This window comes from Perognathus longimembris, chromosome 13 (genome assembly GCF_023159225.1).
Source record: "Perognathus longimembris pacificus isolate PPM17 chromosome 13, ASM2315922v1, whole genome shotgun sequence".
Taxonomy (NCBI): Eukaryota; Metazoa; Chordata; class Mammalia; order Rodentia; family Heteromyidae; genus Perognathus; species Perognathus longimembris.
Window position 1 is genome coordinate 26,910,210 of NC_063173.1, and position 17,874 is coordinate 26,928,083.

Below are 17,874 nucleotides of genomic sequence, written 5' to 3' on the forward strand. Positions count from 1 at the left end.
TGCATGTTTCCTTCTCCTCTCTGTTTCTGCAGAGCCATTGGCAAGCTTAGCCTCCTCCCATCCAGGAATGAGTGAAAATGCACCTGCTTCCTTGGAGAGCAGCAGTCCCTCCACCCCTGCTAACTGCAGCACCTCCTCAGCTATCCCCCAACCCGGTGCAGCCTCCAAGCCCTGGCGTAGCAAGTCCCTCAGTGTGAAGCACAGTGCCACGTCATCCATGCTGTCAGTCAAGCTGCCTGGGCCTGAGGCCTCCAGGCCCACACCTGAAGCCATGAAGCCAGCCCCCAACAATCAGAAGTCCATGCTGGAAAAGCTAAAACTTTTCAACAGTAAAGGAGGCTCCAAGGCTGGTGAAGGCCCAGGATCACGGGACACAAGCTGCGAGCGGTTGGAGATCTTGCCCAGCTTTGAAGAGAGTGAAGAGCTGGAAGCTGCTGGCCGTGTCCTGTCCACTCCAGGCCCTGCATCCAGCAGCCCCAAAATTGCACTCAAGGGCATCGCCCAGAGGACTTTTAGTCGAGCACTGACCAACAAGAAGAGCTCCCCAAAAGGCAATGAGAAGGAGAAAGAGAAACAACAGCGAGAGAAAGAGAAGGAGAAAGGCAAGGACCTCACCAAGAGAGCCTCAGTGACGGAGAGGCTAGACCTCAAGGAGGAGACCAAGGAAGAGCTCGGTGGAGTGGCTGTGACTGAGATGCCAAAAAAGTCCTCCAAGATCGCCAGCTTTATCCCCAAAGGGGGGAAGCTCAACAGTGCCAAGAAGGAGGCCACAGCCCCTTCCCACAGTGGAATACCAAAACCGGGAATGAAGAGCATGCCCGGGAAGTCCCCAAGTGCCCCCGCACCTCCCAAGGAAGGAGAGCGGAGCCGGAGTGCAAAGCCAAACTCAGGGCTTCCCCCACAGAAGCCCCAGCTAGATGGTAGGCACTCTAGCTCCTCCTCCAGCCTGGCATCCTCAGAGGGAAAAGGCCCTGGAGGAACCACTCTGAACCACAGCATCAGCAGCCAGACTGTCAGTGGGTCTGTAGGGACCACCCAGACCACAGGAAGCAATACTGTCAGTGTTCAGCTACCTCAGCCACAGCAGCAATACAACCATCCCAACACTGCCACCGTTGCACCTTTTCTGTACAGGTAGGAGAATGGTTGCCACATTCCTGAGCCATCGGGTAAGAGTGTAGCTGATAGACATTGGGTCTATGGGTGGGGGATCATGACTACCCTTCCTCTAGAAAGATATGAGCAAATTATCTAAGGTGCTATGTAGCTCACTTCTAGGAGAAACATACCTGGTGCACATGGTGGGGGACAATCCCCTCAGCATGGCTGAAGGGAAGAAGTAAAACATAAGCTGATTCTAGGATAAGCAGAGCTTCACTAGTCTGATGGGGGGGCAAGGCATTTCAGCAGCATGAAGGCCTAATATGCATGATAGGTGTGTTGGTATCAAACATCCTAAACACACAAAAACCACAACAGCTGGGTTCTAGTGGCTCACACATAGAGGCGTAGAGGCTGAGGTCTTAAGAGGCTGAGATCTGAGGATCATGGTTCAAACCCAGCCCAGGTAGACAACTCCAAGAAACTCTTAGCTCCAATTAACCAGCATAAGAGCTGGAAATGGAGGTATCCATCAAGTGATCAAGCACTGGTCTTAAATGAAAAAACCAAGTGAGAACTCAAGGCCCTGAGTTCAAGCCCTAGTGCTGGCACCAAAAGCAAAAACTCAGTAACCAGGCTACTATTAATGGTTGTCTTGAACTTCCTGACCATCAGTCTCTGGGAGTTTTTCTGAAGGCAGAAAAAGATGAGGAAGGGAGGAAAATGAGAGTGGTGAGGGAAGGACCAATTCTAGAACTGTCAAAATAAAAAGGGAGGGCTGGTAATGTGGCTTAGCAGTAAAGTCTTACTAAGCATGCATGAAGCCCTGGGTTCATTTCCTCAGCACCACATACACAGAAAAATCCAGAAGTGGTGCTGTGGCTCAAATGGTAGAGTGCTAGCCTTGAGCAAAAAGAAGCCAGGGATAGTGCTCAGGCCCTGAGTTCGTCCCAGGACTGGCAAAAATAAATAAATAAATAAAATATAAAGGGACAAAGTTGGACTGATAGTGATTATGGACTGTCATGGGAAGAATCCAGGTTGTACTGAGAAGATAACCCTGTTATCCTTTAAGTGTCCCATGTGAAGCCAGATTTTATTTGCCCTATGTGACCCTGGCCTTGAGAGCCTCTGGCTGCTCTGTCTGCAAAACACACCTTTGCTGAATGAGGCACCCATTCCCCAAGTGCTCCATGATGGCCATGGTTGAGTACTTCAGGCAGATAGAAGCTCCCAGCACTAGTCTTAAGAGAACCCAGATCTTTTGCTCCTAGTGTTCAACTTGATCTTGTGACAGAGATACTTTTGGCTACACTGCATAAGTGGATGATAACTGATACCTGTACACAGCAAAAGGGGAGTAATGATTGAATGGCATACTGTACTGACTTTACAGATTTCACACTAAATGTATACACATGCACAACTGAACGCATTCATACATTGAACATTCAGTCACATATGAGTATGAACACAACTACTCATTCACATGTCAAAGCCCAATGCATCTATACACACATAACTTAGATATCTGTTCAAGTATAGAAATTCATTCCTGTTTTCAGCTTCCTATGTGTGCATGATTCTCCAAAGAATTAAATATTCCCCCTATCCCTCCCTGAGTTGTGTTTCCATAAACTGTTACATTTTCTGTCAATAGCAATTTCAGAGTAAAGCCAATGGTGTCCAGCCAATGAGGAAATTCCAGGCTTCACCTAGGCCTTCCTTCATTGTCTTCTACTTGCCCTCTTCTTTAGTGAGGGTTACACTGATCTTTTTAATTGGTGGATAGTCATCATTTTATTAAATTGAGCCATCAGCTCAGCTAAGGGTGTTGAAAGGCCTTGCACTAAGACTTAGATAATAGCTCAGTACATGTGCATACAGAACTTTATAATACAACTGTTTGCTGAAGCTATATGAATAGCTCTTCGACCAAGTTTTTATAATTCCAATAGCATTAATTGTGTTGAGGTAATGGACCTTTAAGGTACTATTCAACATGCTTGATTTACATTTCAAAATCCTAATGTATGACAATTCTTAATCACCAGTAGTCCCAACTCCTTCCCTTTTTATTTTGACAGTAATCACTTAAAAGATTATAAAATATTTGGCCTTTTTATTATTACTTTTGAACATTTTTATTATCTTTAAGTAGTTGTATAAATGAGTTGCCATTCACAAAGCAGTTTATGAATATAATGTGTTTTGATAAATGTCACCCCTTTCAATATTTTCACCCACACTTCCTAACCCACCCCTTCCTCCCAACCAACCCTTTCCCTTACCTTTCTTAATTTTAGCTCCATAAGCCAGTTTACATTTGAAATCCCCATTCTATAGATGTGCAAACTAAAGCTTAGAATAGTTAAGTAACAAGTTTTAAGTCACAGAACTAATAACTAGAACTTGTGTTTTAACCCAAGTCTGTCCAACAAGAAGGACCAGGCTCCTAGCCACCGTACGGTTTTAACTCTCTAAATTACTTTGTCTGACTTTCTTATCTTCACCTGGAAAACAAAAAGACTGAACTAGATTAGAGGATTTTAAGATAGTTTATACTTTCGGGCTGGGGATATGGCCTAGTGGCAAGAGTGCTTGCCTTGTATACATGAGGCCCTGGGTTCAATTCCCCAGCACCACATATTACAGAAAACGGCCAGAAGTGGCGCTGTGGCTCAAGTGGCAGAGTGCTAGCCTTGAGCAAAAGGAAGCCAGGGACAGTGCTCAGGCCCTGAGTCCAAGGCCCAGGACTGGCCAAAAAAAAAAAAAAAAAAAAAAGAGATAGTTTATACTTGCTTCCTGCTCTAAAATTCTGTCTCATTTATGGTTCCTTGTATAATTTACAGGGCTGTATCTGAAACCTCTCTGTATTAAAGATGTTACTAAGGGGACAAGGAAAGACATCATTTTTAAAAACCATTTAAGATGCATTCTATTTATCAATTCAGAAATAACACATCTATCACTTCCCTACCTACTTTTGTATTGTATCATATTTGATGTTTGTAACTGCTAGAGAGGTTTCTGCTGTTAACCCTGTGGAGCACAGGAAGGCTCTGAGTTTCAAAGAAGTGATATGACTTGACTTATAGACCTTAGACTTGAAGCTACGTGTTCATACCCCAAGTCCCTTCCAGTAATGTGTAGACTTTAAATTTTCTGATTCATCCATCCATACCCCTTGCTCTTAAGTGCCTACTCTGTATTATGAACTTGAACTAAGCTTTGCCTGAAAATAATTCTCCATGTACTTGAGGAAAGATTTAGTCATATCACATTATCCTCAAAGGAGAGTGCTATAAAAATATGAACAAATGGAGCTGTCAGCTGGCAGGCTCAGAGAGGCTTCAAAGCCAACAAGCTATGGAGCTGCTCTGGAAAACAGGTTAGGAGTCCACTGAGGAAGAACCTAGAGAAGAGCATTGGTTAGGAGACATAGATTAGAGTTAAGTATAAAGTGCCATCTGAAGATGGAGAGGAGCCACATGAATGGTGGAGTGAGGAAAACCCTGTGGAAGGTAAGGAGACAAGTATGGAAATACAGAAAGAGTCCCATGATATAGAGCGTTATCTACTACAAGGAAGAGCTTACACCATATTCTGGAATGATGAGTGCTCTCGAAGGCCTCTCATAAAGCCAGTATTGCACAAATTAGTGGAGCATTGTGCGGGAGTAGACCAGCTTTAGGAAAGGTCTGCAATGGAAGTCACCAATCCAGAGGCCTGTTTTGAGTTCAAACACAAATGATTGCTAAGGCTAGGTGGCACTATGGCAGAGAGAGATGAGACCCCCTGAGGGGCTCACTCAATTAGTAGCACCAGTAGGTGGCGCCCTGTAAAAGTCTCATTCTGAGCTCTGCTAGATCCCTCCAGACATTTCTTGTTTTTAGCAGTGGGAGGCAGAAATACAGGTTTTTAAATAATAAACTGATTTGAAAGTTTTAAAATACTATCCCAACTAATAAGAATACATCTACTACCTGATGTTTGTAACCTCTGGGCGATGAGGACTTGGACTCCACCTGGGTAATGGACAAGAACCTTGAGAATATAAAAGCCCATTAAAGGTAGTAATTATAGGAATTGAGATGAGATGGCTTCAGTTGAAGGACAAAGGAGAAAATAATAGGTAAGTGGCTTGAAGTTTATCAAGACCATTCCCACACATACATACAATCCTTATTTGTTCTTGTTAGTCACGTTTTTTGGGGGGTGGGAGGTGTTTCAGTGTTTCAGGTCATGTTTAGTATGCAGAAGGCCCTGAATTTAATCCCTGCCCTAGAGAGAGAGAGAAGGGAGCTTAAGGTGGGAATAGGAGAGAGAGGGAGAGGGAGTTTGGGAGGGAGAAGGCATAGGAGAGACAGGAAAAGGAGAGAAAGAATTGTTCTTAGTTAATGAAATATGTCTAAATTAGTTCAGGATACTAAATGAAGTAATGTTGAATACAGTGTTACAAATCTGAGCATTATGATACATTTATACATTGCATGCCATGCCTGAGTGAGCAAAGGTAGTTGTGGTGAGAAAACTCATGGAGCTAGTTGCCTCAATTTGCTTGACAAATAAGGGAATGGGGAAGGTTGGGGGAAGTACAGTACAGATTTCAGTCAAGTGTTGAAATAATGATCAATGAGACCTTTCATGTCAGAAGATCTGAGCACTGAATCAGAGACCTGGAGGGCAAACACAGCTGCTTGGCATCCACTCCTGACTGGTTTTACAGTCACCTTTTCAGAGAGAACCATGTCAGCAGGAGGATTGCAGCGGGGGTGGGGGGTGGGGGGACATCAATGGAGTCATCTTTATGCTTGACTTGCTTGTGTTATGGTTACTTAGGAGCTGCTCTTTGGCATAGGTTAAATTATCTGAACCACCAAGTACCCTCCAGCATGTGTCTGGCTAGACCTATTTCCCTAAGGAGGAATCAACAAAGCCTTCCTCTATAAGAGATTGAAGACCCTCCATTTGGACAATGAATATTTCATCTTTTCCAGTTGGGCAGCTCGCTCTATTCTTTGGACATTGCTCCACGTGGGGCTATTGAATTATTTAGTGTCAGGCTGCTGGTCTGCTCTATTCCAAAGCTCCTTGCTGAAGGAGTAGATGGTGAGTGCTGTGGGCAGACCACAGTTGGCCAGATGTGGACATTGCCTCTCCTGATGAGTATGTCTGTTTTGGTTTGTGTGTGAAGGTCCCAGACAGACACTGAAGGAAATGTCACTGCAGAGTCTGGCTCAGCAGGTGTGAACATGGAGCCTAGCCACTACACCAAGAGCGGACAGCCTGCTTTGGAGGAGCTCACGGGTGAGTATGAGCCCCAAAATTCTATGTCTGCCATGGATGAAGCTATCTAAACAGCCACCTGCTGAAATAGCAGGGACCCAGCTGGCACATTAATTGATGAAGTGAACAAACACGTTTTCTTGCCTTCCTTTTAATTTCCTTTCTCTCTTCTCTTTTATCTCTATCTTACAATCTCTTTGCTCCTCCTCATAGTTGAAGGAAAAACAATGGGGGGGGGGGAACCACATACGTATGTAGCAGTGGTTGTATCACTTGTCTCCTACCTTACCACTTCCAAAGTTGGGTAAAAATTAAATCTGTGTTCAAAATTCATTTATTAGACTAAGTAACTATGACTATACTACTTTAATTGCTCCATTGCAGCTGTGAAATTGGTCTGTAGCCCATGTGATTTAAACTTACTCATCTTACCATTAGCTCAGAGTACTAATTTCAGAGGACTGGGGTGATTCAACTACCAACTGGGCACAGTAATGGTGCAGAGATTTCTCAAACCATTTGTAAGTGACCCATCTTAGAATGGCTTGGTGTTCCACATTTTGTATTGATTTTATGCTTCCTTCTCCTCAGGGTTTGTAGCTTTCTTGTACATGGATAGCACAGGAAAATCATTAGCTATTAGAAGGGTGTGAATTCTGATAGCTGCTCAGGTCTCCACTCTCTTTCCAGATCATGTTCTCATTGGACACATCAAAAGGGTTAGGTGGGGCTCACTTTTGTGCCCTGTGGAGACAAAACATAAGCCAGAGAACATTCCAGATATCACTTAGGTTTCAGAGGGACAGACTGCTGCTTGTGATCTCCAATTGACTTTTCTTTTTCTTCCCATGACTTCTGCATCCTGGGACTTTATGACAAAATCTGAGCTTTCTGAGAAAGCCTAAAGAACTGCCAACAGGCTTGGGCAACTGACTTGCACAACCAGAAGTACCTGAAAATTCAATAGGTCAGGGTGACTCCCATTTACATTCAAGTGGTAGAAATTGAATGTGTGACTCTGTTGTGAGTTTTTTTTATAGAGACACTGGATAGCATGAGGTAGAATTAAACTCACCGTCATTAAATGGGGGCTTCTATTGAGAAGTGTGAATTATGAGATTGTTTGACCAGTTGGTCAGTTTTACTTTTGTGGATGCAAACAGGTGGATTTTCATGTACATAGCATTATGGTTGACAAGTGCATATTGGACTGTAGCGGCAGAAGAAGAAACCCACACAATTTACAAATCCTTCCTGTAGCTTTCTAATGGATTATCTTTCAGCCTCTGCTTGAATATTTCTTTTGACAGAAAAGTTGTCCCTTCTAAAACAGCCTTTTCTTTTGGTTCAACAGATAATGATGTTCTTTTCTCTTAGATTTGTAGTCACTGGGTGTAATTCAGGCTCATGCTGTCCACAGACAATTTCCCATTCTTCCCTGGGCATCAGTGTGTCCTTTAAGCCACCTTCTGCTGATAAACAACATTGCTTCCTTCCATGTCCCTTAACAGGTTGCTATCCTACAAACTCAGTCATGGATTGTGATGTGGTCTCTCTTAGTCATGGCCAGTAGTTCTTGGAGGCTTTCCTTGGCAAATATAGGATTGCGGGTAGACTCAGGGTGGCTTGGTTTTTAAGATCTCTGTGGGTAGGAGCTGAAAAGTCCTAGCTTTCTCCACTGAATCTTTTTTATTTGTGCTTTTCTTAGACTGTGAGTTGGTGAGAAAAATCTTACATTCTAGACAGTGACCAAGGAGGCATAGTTTGTGTTCAGAATGTGATCTCATGGGCTCATCAGGTGAATTACTATCTGATTCTACACTACCATAGGGTTTATGTACTAGTGCAGGGTTCTGAGGAAAGCAAACAAATCCTATCAGAACCCCCAAGAGGGACACAAAATGTGCATATTTGCTAACTGCTCTTTTTGTGTGTGTCCTGTGGAGTTGTGTGGGTTCCTGTCAGGGTATAATATGTATATATCACCTGGTTCTCGGGCAAACACTTGGAGAGGAGAGAGATTGTTCCCATTTAACAGAGGAGATTGGAGAGAGTACACACATGTCCAAGGTCAAGTGACTATAACACTACAATTCACGTGTTTTTTTTGAGATTGGGTCTCATGATGTAGCCTAAGTTTGGCTTTGAACTCATAATCTTTCTGCCTCAGTCTCCTGAGTGCTGGGGTGACAGGTGTGCACAACCAGACCTGTTCAATCACATCTTTGTGGAAATGCAAAGTCTATGCCTTGCCTTCAACTCCACACTTACTAAACACCAGCTGGGAAATAAATATTTCTTTAGCATATACATGAGAATTAAGACACTGCCTCCCCCTTCCTGGTGCTAGGGATAGAAGCCTGGGCCTCACACTTGTAAAACACATATTCTGCCACTGAGCCACATTCCAGTCCAGTATCTCTGAATTTCTAAAGGACTTAAGAAAGGAAGGCAGATATGCCATTCATCCAGGTATGAATATACAAATACATTTTGCATAAGTGATTAAGTTAATTAGTGAAGGAAATTTGAAAACCTGTACCTACACTTAGATTCCTAATAAATGTTCACTACCAGGCCTAGATATGTCTACAAGACCTGTACATTTTTGACAGCCTTAGATAAACTGTGGTCCAACTGACAGTAAAAATATTGGTAGTCCCAAAAGTCAGCACACTTAAATTCCTCCAATTCTCTTAGGGAAAAATAGAATGGGCCTTTATCAAGCTTTCCTTTAAAAGTCCATACACATATACATAGATTTTAAAGACTTGGGTGGGAAAGGCAAGGTTGAGCACTGTTTAGATAAGAGCAAAATGCCTTCCAAGTTTCTCTGGATTAAAAAGGAGTAGAAAATTGAAAACAGTTGACCTTCCAAGATTAGAAAGATTGCTATAGTAAATTTCTTCCATAAAAATCACATGGCTATCATTGACTCTATCCTCCAGACTCCAGGTACCACCATGCCGAGCACGACCCAAGGAAGTTATCTTTCTCAGAAGAGAAGTATAATCCTATGACATTTCTTAGCTGCTTATTTCTCTATTAACAATAGTAGTTACAAGTTTTAGTCAATGTCTAATGTTAATCTTACTTGCTGCTGTCCGTGTGTACTATATTCAATTGGAAGATTGCTTCAAAAATACTCATTCAGGGGCTGGGAATATGGCTTAGTGGCAAGAGTGCTTGCCTCGTATACAAGAGGCCCTGGGTTCAATTCCCCAGCACCACCTATACAGAAAATGGCCAGGAGTGGCGCTGAGGCTCAAGTGGCAGAGTGCTAGCCTTGAGAAAAAGAAGCCAGGGGCAGTGCTCAGGCCCTGAGTCCAAGCCCCAGGACTGGCAAAAAAAAAAAAAAAAATACTCATTCAATACTTGAAAATAGGCATTTAGAGACCTTTGATTGTGGTTTCTTAATCTTCTTAGCCCTCTCTGAAATTACTCTGAGGAGGAAAATGTTTTGATTCCTTTAATCATTATTATAGTTATTTCCCTTCTTACCTCCTTGTGAGGCCAAATAAGTCAGGATAGCTGGAGAATCTGAAATAAAGTGATAGAGAGAGACACGTGGCTTCCTAACTTGTGAGTAGCATAGTTCTCATAGTGTATTAACATCAGCTTGTACCCTGCTCGACCAAGGGCCTAATGGAAAATCTTTCCCACACACTAGAAGGCTATGATCATGTCAAATGAAAGCCTGGCTATTTCTTCTGTGGTTCCCTGCTTCATACCACTGGTTAGCATGTGTGTTCTGGGTCCTGCAGGCCTTAGCCCATGTTGTCCTCACCACTGTCCTTGGAGGCTGGCGCTGTGAGCCAGGCTCACAGGAACATGAATTCAGAAGGATGGCGGAGCTCAACCAGTTCCCTACAGCTAACCAACCACACAGCCAGTAATTAGAGGAACTAGAATTTGTGATCACCTGGTACAGCTCACAAGGGAGAAGGCAGACTTAATTTGTGGTTAACAGTATATGTCTTTTAGCCACACAAGCATATTTTGTAAAGTAGGGCCCATAGGTAACCACCTATATCGCTAGTACAGACACACTTTTGCATTGCAAATGTGGATCCCCTAACCTATAAACACACCTTTTTTTTTGGTATACCACTGTTTATCGATATATTTTTATTGACTCACAGACTCAAAAACATAAACAGGATCTCAGATAATTCCTAGATTCAGGGAAATATAAACACACCGCTTTTGGTGATGATGCGAACTAGGTGCTTTGCATCCTCCACAAGCTACACCTCACCTACTTCAGGAGGAACCTAGAAGAATCTCCTTAGATTTCATCACTTTCCTTCCAGGAATCCATTCATTCATTCATCATTTATTCATGCATTCATTTTTAAGTGCTTATAAAGTACCCCTAGCAAGCCAAAAATGGGGCATGTAGACTGGTTACAGACAAAGACATGTTGCTGCTCTCAGGAACTTGCTCTGCCAGAGAGTCAAATTTTAACCTTCCTTTTCCCAGGGGAAGACCCTGAGGCTCGGCGACTACGGACTGTGAAGAACATTGCTGATCTACGGCAGAATTTGGAGGAGACCATGTCCAGTTTACGGGGAACTCAGGTTACGCACAGGTATCAACAGCATGAATTACTTGGCTGAATTAACAGAAAAGTTGATTTTCACACTGTTTCTTATGTGTTAGCTCATGTCACCAACAAAGTAATAATTTGGTTCAGAATGGAAAAAATGACCTTGCTCCTCAAATATGCTAAAATTCACCAAGTATGCTAGATAACATGTAGCAAGAGAGTATAGGGAAGAAAAGTTAGTATAGACAGACTCCTTCCAAAAGCAGATTAGCTAAATTCACCTCACAGAGGATATTACAGAGATGTTGTATTTAAGTTTCATTCTACTTGAATTTTTCCAAAACTGTGTTGTGCCGTTGAAATGAGCAGGTGAACTATGTTTGAACTGTGTGATAAATTGAATAACTTGAATTCCTACCCACTCTTCTGATGCACAACACTGTAATATTATTAGTCATGCACGTGCATAAAACATGTACAGAAATGTTTATAAAAACTTAACTGTGTTTAAACTATGATTTAGTTGGATGGACTCTAGGATTACATTGGAAACGTTTATCAGGTTGTTTTCCTTGCTCAGCAAGAAGTTGAAGAGGATGCAACTCTGTGATGTCCTTTGGGATTTGGGCAGAATGACGTTTCACAGTTTGAATTAGGCTTTGAAAATCAAAGGAAAGGCCTAGCTACCCCTGTTGAACTCCCAGGGAGTCTCCTTTGCTTCTCCAATTTCAGTTTCTTTAGTAAATGAGTAAGGAGGGGAGATGCAGGGCTTCCCTACTGTCAGCAGTTCTGGCAGATTAGGGTTAACCACTGTGGGTTTTTCTGTAGTGTAGGATGGAGGCATCCAGAATATGGGAACTGAGGCCACTTCCAGGATGAAGTGGGGGAGAAAGACAAGAAAAATTGCTCTAGGTACCACATATGCTCTAGAGAGGAAAGTAAACTTGGGAATTTTAGCGGTGGTATCTGCAAAGCCTTTAGGTATTTGAAGGACAGAAACTAGATCTGGGTCATGTGTGACCTGATAAGATAATGAAACAGTCCTCTTTCTACCATCAGCACCAAAACTGAGTTGACATTGCTACGGCATTTCTTTTGATAGATTTCTTCACTTAAAGTAGGATGGTAATTCTGACAGGAAATAAACCCTCTCTGGTTTCTTCTTTGAGATAGACTCTGACTTTGTGCCCGGGAGGAAAGTCTAATGATATTCTGAAAGGAGCTTGGACTTCACTGTGCCATTGTGCCATAGAGCCTGAGGACTTGGTGCACAAGGGTCTTTCCCATGCCCATCAATGAGTTCAGTGTCCTGACAGATCTAATCCATGTGACTTGACTTATTATGGAGCTCAAGCCCGGCCATTCTTTTCAGGTGTTTTAGACAAAATATGGTAGAAGTAAGTCTAGGGAAAATAGACCTTAGAAATTTTAAAAAATTATAATCCTTCTATCTGTTCAGTAGGAAGATAGCTGAGATATGAAGTGTGATGTTAGGACCTCCAGGATGGGCTATGTGTCCTGTCTGCAGGGAAACAGAGCAGATATAACATTCTAGAACAAATGAACAGTGGGAACTTTCATGCCCCTTCTTTGCTGCCTCTGCATTTTCTGTTTTCTTTCTTAGGTTAGGGAAAAGATTCTGGTAGCATTTAATTAAAGTAGTATTAAGGAAGACTGCTAGCATTTCAGAATACTATGTAGACATGCAACTTCTCTTTTACTTTGTGTGTGTGTGTTTGTGTGTGTGTGCATGCACGCACAAGTGCACAAGTGCTCGTCAGTACTGGCGATTGAATTCAGAGCCTTAATGCTGTCCTTTTAGCATTTTTGCTCAAGGGTAGTGCTCTACTAATTGAATCACAGCTCTACTTCAGGCTTTTTGCTGGTTAATTATATAAGAGTCTCATGAGCTTTTCTACTTGGGCTGGCTTTTAACTGCAAGCCTCACATCTCAGCTTCCTGAGTAGCTAAGATTAAAGACGTGAACCACCAGCACACGGACTCTTTTTTCATTTTTAACAGCAGAAACATACCAGTTAGTACTTGGTGTCTGTCATTTATCCCACTTTGTATATGCAAATCTTTTTCATAATTCTGAAAATCTAAAAATATATAAACTGCTAAAGATGCTGGGGACCCTAGGGTCTAACTTCAGCCTGATTTTTATGGTTTTAGCACATTGGAAACCACGTTTGACACCAACGTCACAACAGAGATAAGTGGCCGAAGCATCCTCAGCCTAACAGGGAGGCCCACTCCTCTGTCCTGGAGACTTGGCCAGTCCAGCCCTCGGCTCCAGGCAGGTGATGCTCCTTCAATGGGCAACGGGTACCCACCTCGAGCCAACGCCAGCCGGTTCATCAGCTCTGAGTCAGGCCGCTATGTGTACTCTGCCCCACTAAGGAGGCAGCTGGCCTCCAGAGGCAGCAGTATCTGCCATGTAGACGTCACAGACAAGGCCGGAGAGGAGGTGGACCTGGAAGGTATCAGCATGGATGCCCCTGGCTACATGAGCGATGGGGATGTGCTGAGCAAGAATATCAGGACCGATGACATTACAAGCGGGTGAGTACCTTGAGACATCTGTCTTTTAGTGGGGTGGGATGAGGTTTGGCTCCTACTTTCTAGTGGCCACCCTCACTGAAGTTTTCTGGAGATGGAGCTGGCTGCCTCAGCTTCTGCCATCCATGGTGTGGTAGAGATTTGGGTGACATTGCTGAACTGTTAGTCAGAAGACCTGGGTAGACAGGCTCCACCAGCTGCCAGAGTAGAGTGTTAGCCTTGAGCACAGAGAGGCTCAGGGATAGTGCTCAGGCCTTGAGTCCCAAGCCCCAGGACTGGCAAAAATAAATAAATAAATAATATAGCTGACTCTCTTATGTGCCTTGCATTCTATTGGTGTTTTACATGCGTTATGCTACTCTGTCCTCACAGCCTTCCTTGGAGGTATGTGATATCATAATTCCCAATTTGACATAAGCCTAGGAAGGGGAAATAACTTGTCTATGATTGGGAAACTGAAAGGACAAGGCTCAGGGCTAATGAGTCCAGAATCCGTTGTCCTGAACCACCATACTGTGCCATTTTGTCTAGCAAATAGTGCTGTGTTGAAATACCACAACTACCAGAGCTTATTTTAAAAGGAATTTAAATTTTGCATTTTTCTACTTGTATGACTAGCAATGTTCTTTTGTTTAATTAAAAACACAGGCATAGAAGTCCTTTGGTTTCCTGCCTCTCGCTTACTTCTAAGTCTTAGATTCATCTTCAGGAGTAAAATCTTTGAAAACAAACTTTCACAACATAACAAATTTCCACTATCCAGAATAGCTGTGAAAGTCAATATACTGAGGAAATAAGCAATCTGATTACTTAGGGCATCATTTTGTGTTTCTAGTTTGCTGTAAACATGAAAGAAGGGGATGGCTGGTAGTATGGCTCAGTCACAGAGCAACTGCTTGTAAAAGTAAAGTCCTGCATTCAAGCCCCATACATACATGCATACATACATACACACATACATACATACAAAAATAGCATGGAACACATACCTAGTAGTAAAACTGTATTGCACATAATCTTTTATTATTATTATTTAAGAAGACCTTTGGTATCTAGAATGACTTCAAGTTTACCACTACCAAGACTCTTCTTAATATATTACTCCCTTATCTTTGTTATTCTGTGACTTCTTTAATCCTCTGATAAAGAGCTTACTTTATTCTTGAATCAGTCTTTTCATCTTAACTAGGCCACTGACTTCGTTTTGATGTAGCATTAAGAGTGTCCACAAGATGGCGATTTGAGGACACAAAACTGAAGCTCAATGATTGCACAGAAATTCCTGCTTTCTTCAGCTACCCGAACCAGAGCCTTTACATTTCCTACTTCTCAAAGCTTACATTTTTTAGCATACAAGATAGCGCTTAGAACAGTGTAGAAAACAGTGCAGAAATGTAAGCAACCCACCCAATTACTGACATTGAAAGTCTTGGGTCTGGTTTTTCTCCCTCTGTTCGTTTTATTGTAGAGATGAGGAGAGTAGCCCAGATGTCACTTAATGTTTCTCCCACTTGTAACACTCTTGAACACTTGTTGAGCATGACTGCCTACGGACATGCATGTGAACTTCTGCTTTGAAACCAGATTGGATGCTGACCTTGACTTGCTGAGTGCTTAATGTCCCTCCTACAGAATGCTCTTTCTTCATATAAACATGACAAGGTTGTAAGTATGGAAAAGCTGGTCTCTGTTTTCTTCAGAATCTGCTAAGTAAGTCATGAACTAAGTCACTAGACATACAAGGGCTTAAGCCTTGCCCAGCCTCTTCTAAACCCTGTGACATCTACACACCATCTAACTTCCCTGAGCACTAAGTATTAAGTATGACTTTTTTTTTCCTTCTGCAGGTAGATTTTCCTTTGAGGAAAATCTGATTAATGACAAATATTTAATAAAGGCACAAAATCTAAGCTAGGCTCTAGATATCTGTTGAGCTCACACATCCAAGCTCTTGGGAAACAGTGAACTGATGAAGTTTGCCTTCGGTTGTTTATTTGGCTTTAGTGGAAACCTAGCCTTGATGTGTGAGTAATATATCACTAGCACAAAGGCCTTGTGCAGAAAGATCTTTTAAAAAAAAGTTAATGGTAAAAGAAAACCTGATATGGAAGTAAGGTCTAGTTTCTAGAAACCTAAGAACTGTGTTTTTCAATGTGGCATCTTGATTTGGTATGGCAGCTGGGTTTTTTTATGTCTGATTCAGTAGATGTTCTTCACTGGATATGTGTCCATCTACTCCTGTGTGTATCCTTCAATTCTCCTGAAGGTAGAGATAACAACTTGATCACTGTGTATGTGCATCTATCAAACCCTTTAGTTGATGCTGGTGTATCTAAGTGGTATACAAATTGTCATCTGCTCTGACCACTTCCTCTTTTAAAGACTGATAAATTGGGCCTTAACCATGGTGACAAAGAAATTAAAGTGACAGATGATGATTATTAAGTTTTCTCTGAAATCAGTTCTCTATTCAGAGTCTAGATATTCAGAGTGCCATATGGTACAGAATAAAATTAAAGGACAGACTTAGCATCCAAATGTTTTAATGGATTTTTTTTCTTTTCAAAGGAAACACTGAGTTGTACAGTCTTCCAAAGTATAAATATGCATCCCTTCATAGGAAAAAAAATGACTATTTACATTTGACATCAGAAATTTTCTCCCTTAGTGGTTTTTCATGGCTTCAGAACAAATCTGAATTCTGTAGCTGCAAACCGAAGACTCATGTTCGTCTCATCTGCCTTGCCTGACTTTCCCAAATATCACACACACACACACACACACACACACACACACACACACACACACACACACACACACTGTGACCCCCTCCCTCCTGGTCACCTATACCATAGGCTGGTTTCTGTATTTGCAGAGCTCAGTCTATTGGGATAGGTTATTTTTTCTCCAGAATCCCTTTCCTCAGAAAACAGTCAAACCAAGCCTAGAAATGACACTTCCTTGTATATACTCCTAGGGCTCTGATCAGAATTATCTGTGTCTTCTTTTGTAACATTTCTAGTAGCCTTGTTCATCCTCTAAGGATTTGCAAGCCTTACATTTGGCATGTGAAAAGTTTGAGAGGAACTGAGTGGTTTCAAGAGACAGTATAGTCAGTCCTAAGGGATAAACAGACTTAATTTTAGGCCTGATCCTTTCAGGTGATCTGGAAGAAATTCATAACCTTTAAAAATTAGAGATAGGGCTTGACAATCTGGCTGTCAGTCTGTAGTGCTCAGAGAGACAGGAGGGCAGGGGAGGAGAAGGGAGGAGAATAAAGGAGGAGGAGGAGGAAGAGGCGGAAGAAGAGGGAGGAGGTAGAGGACAAGAGAGATTTTTGTCCTAGGAGCTACTAGAAGACAGACAGTATCCCTCATTCTTCTAAGCCTAGACAGTAAGATATAGGTACTCCCTGGGCATTGTGTTTGATATTGGTGCCCATTCCAGCAGGACCTTGGGTTGCTATTAGCAGCTGTAGAACTCCACAGTTCTATTTACAAAATATTCAGAGAAATCTACCTTAGCCTGTAGTATTCATTTAGTGGTAGATATGTAATGTGATGCTGTGGGTTTCAGTTGTTTTTAACTGTCACAGTCATTTCATTGTGTTGAGGCTATTGACTAGTAAAATCTGGGCTAGAATAGTTGGGTTTTATATGTGGCCTCACCAGTAATCCAGTGAGGAAAGCTGGGTTGCAAATAGTTCGGATTTGTGATAACATTTTTTTTTTTTTTTTTGCCAGTCCTGGGCTTTGGACTCAGGGCCTGAGCACTGTCCCTGGCTTGTTTTTGCTTAAGGCTAGCACTCTGCCACTTGAGCCACAGCACCACTTCTGGCCATTTTCTATATATGTGGTGCTGGGGAATTGAACCTAGGACCTCCTGTATACGAGGCGAGCACTCTTGCCACTAGGCCATATCCCTAGCCCTTGTGATAACATTTTGATGGCCTCAGTATTCCCTGGTTTTTCTTTATTTGTTGTTGTTTGTGGTGCCTGAACTTGGGCATTTTCCTTGAGCTTCTTTGTTGTCAAAGCTAGTGCTCTGCCATTTGAGCAAAAGCACCACTTCTAGTTTTTGAGTGGTTAATTGGAGATAAAAGTCTCATGGGAACTTTTCTTTCCCAGGCTAGCTTCCAACTGCAATCCTCAGATCTCAGCCTCCTGAGCAGCTAGGATTACAAGTGTGAGCCCAGCACCCAGCACTACTCCCTGTTTGATGTCAGGGATTATTCTATTTCCACTGACCTTACATGTAGAAAGACCAGTTCTATTTCCTTTGGAGAGAACTGTGCTTGACCCTGTTGAGCTTCTTTCTTCTTGACCTATCTTGCTCTCTGATTTTCCAAGGCCTTTGGAGTACCTCTACACCA

The 17,874-nt window shown here is 42.4% G+C and overlaps 1 protein-coding gene across 7 annotated transcripts in view; it reads left to right on the top strand.

The window, feature by feature from the left end:
* Nav2 (neuron navigator 2) overlaps nucleotides 1-17,874 on the top strand; it is a 702,797-nt gene that overhangs the window by 531,500 nt on the left and 153,423 nt on the right. For all 7 annotated transcript variants that reach the window (XM_048359787.1, XM_048359783.1, XM_048359784.1 and 4 more), the window contains exons 7-10: nucleotides 33-1,134; nucleotides 6,299-6,411; nucleotides 10,874-10,982; nucleotides 13,116-13,505. In XM_048359787.1, the coding sequence (XP_048215744.1) occupies nucleotides 33-1,134; nucleotides 6,299-6,411; nucleotides 10,874-10,982; nucleotides 13,116-13,505 (1,714 nt within the window). The remainder of the gene's footprint in view (nucleotides 1-32; nucleotides 1,135-6,298; nucleotides 6,412-10,873; nucleotides 10,983-13,115; nucleotides 13,506-17,874) is intronic.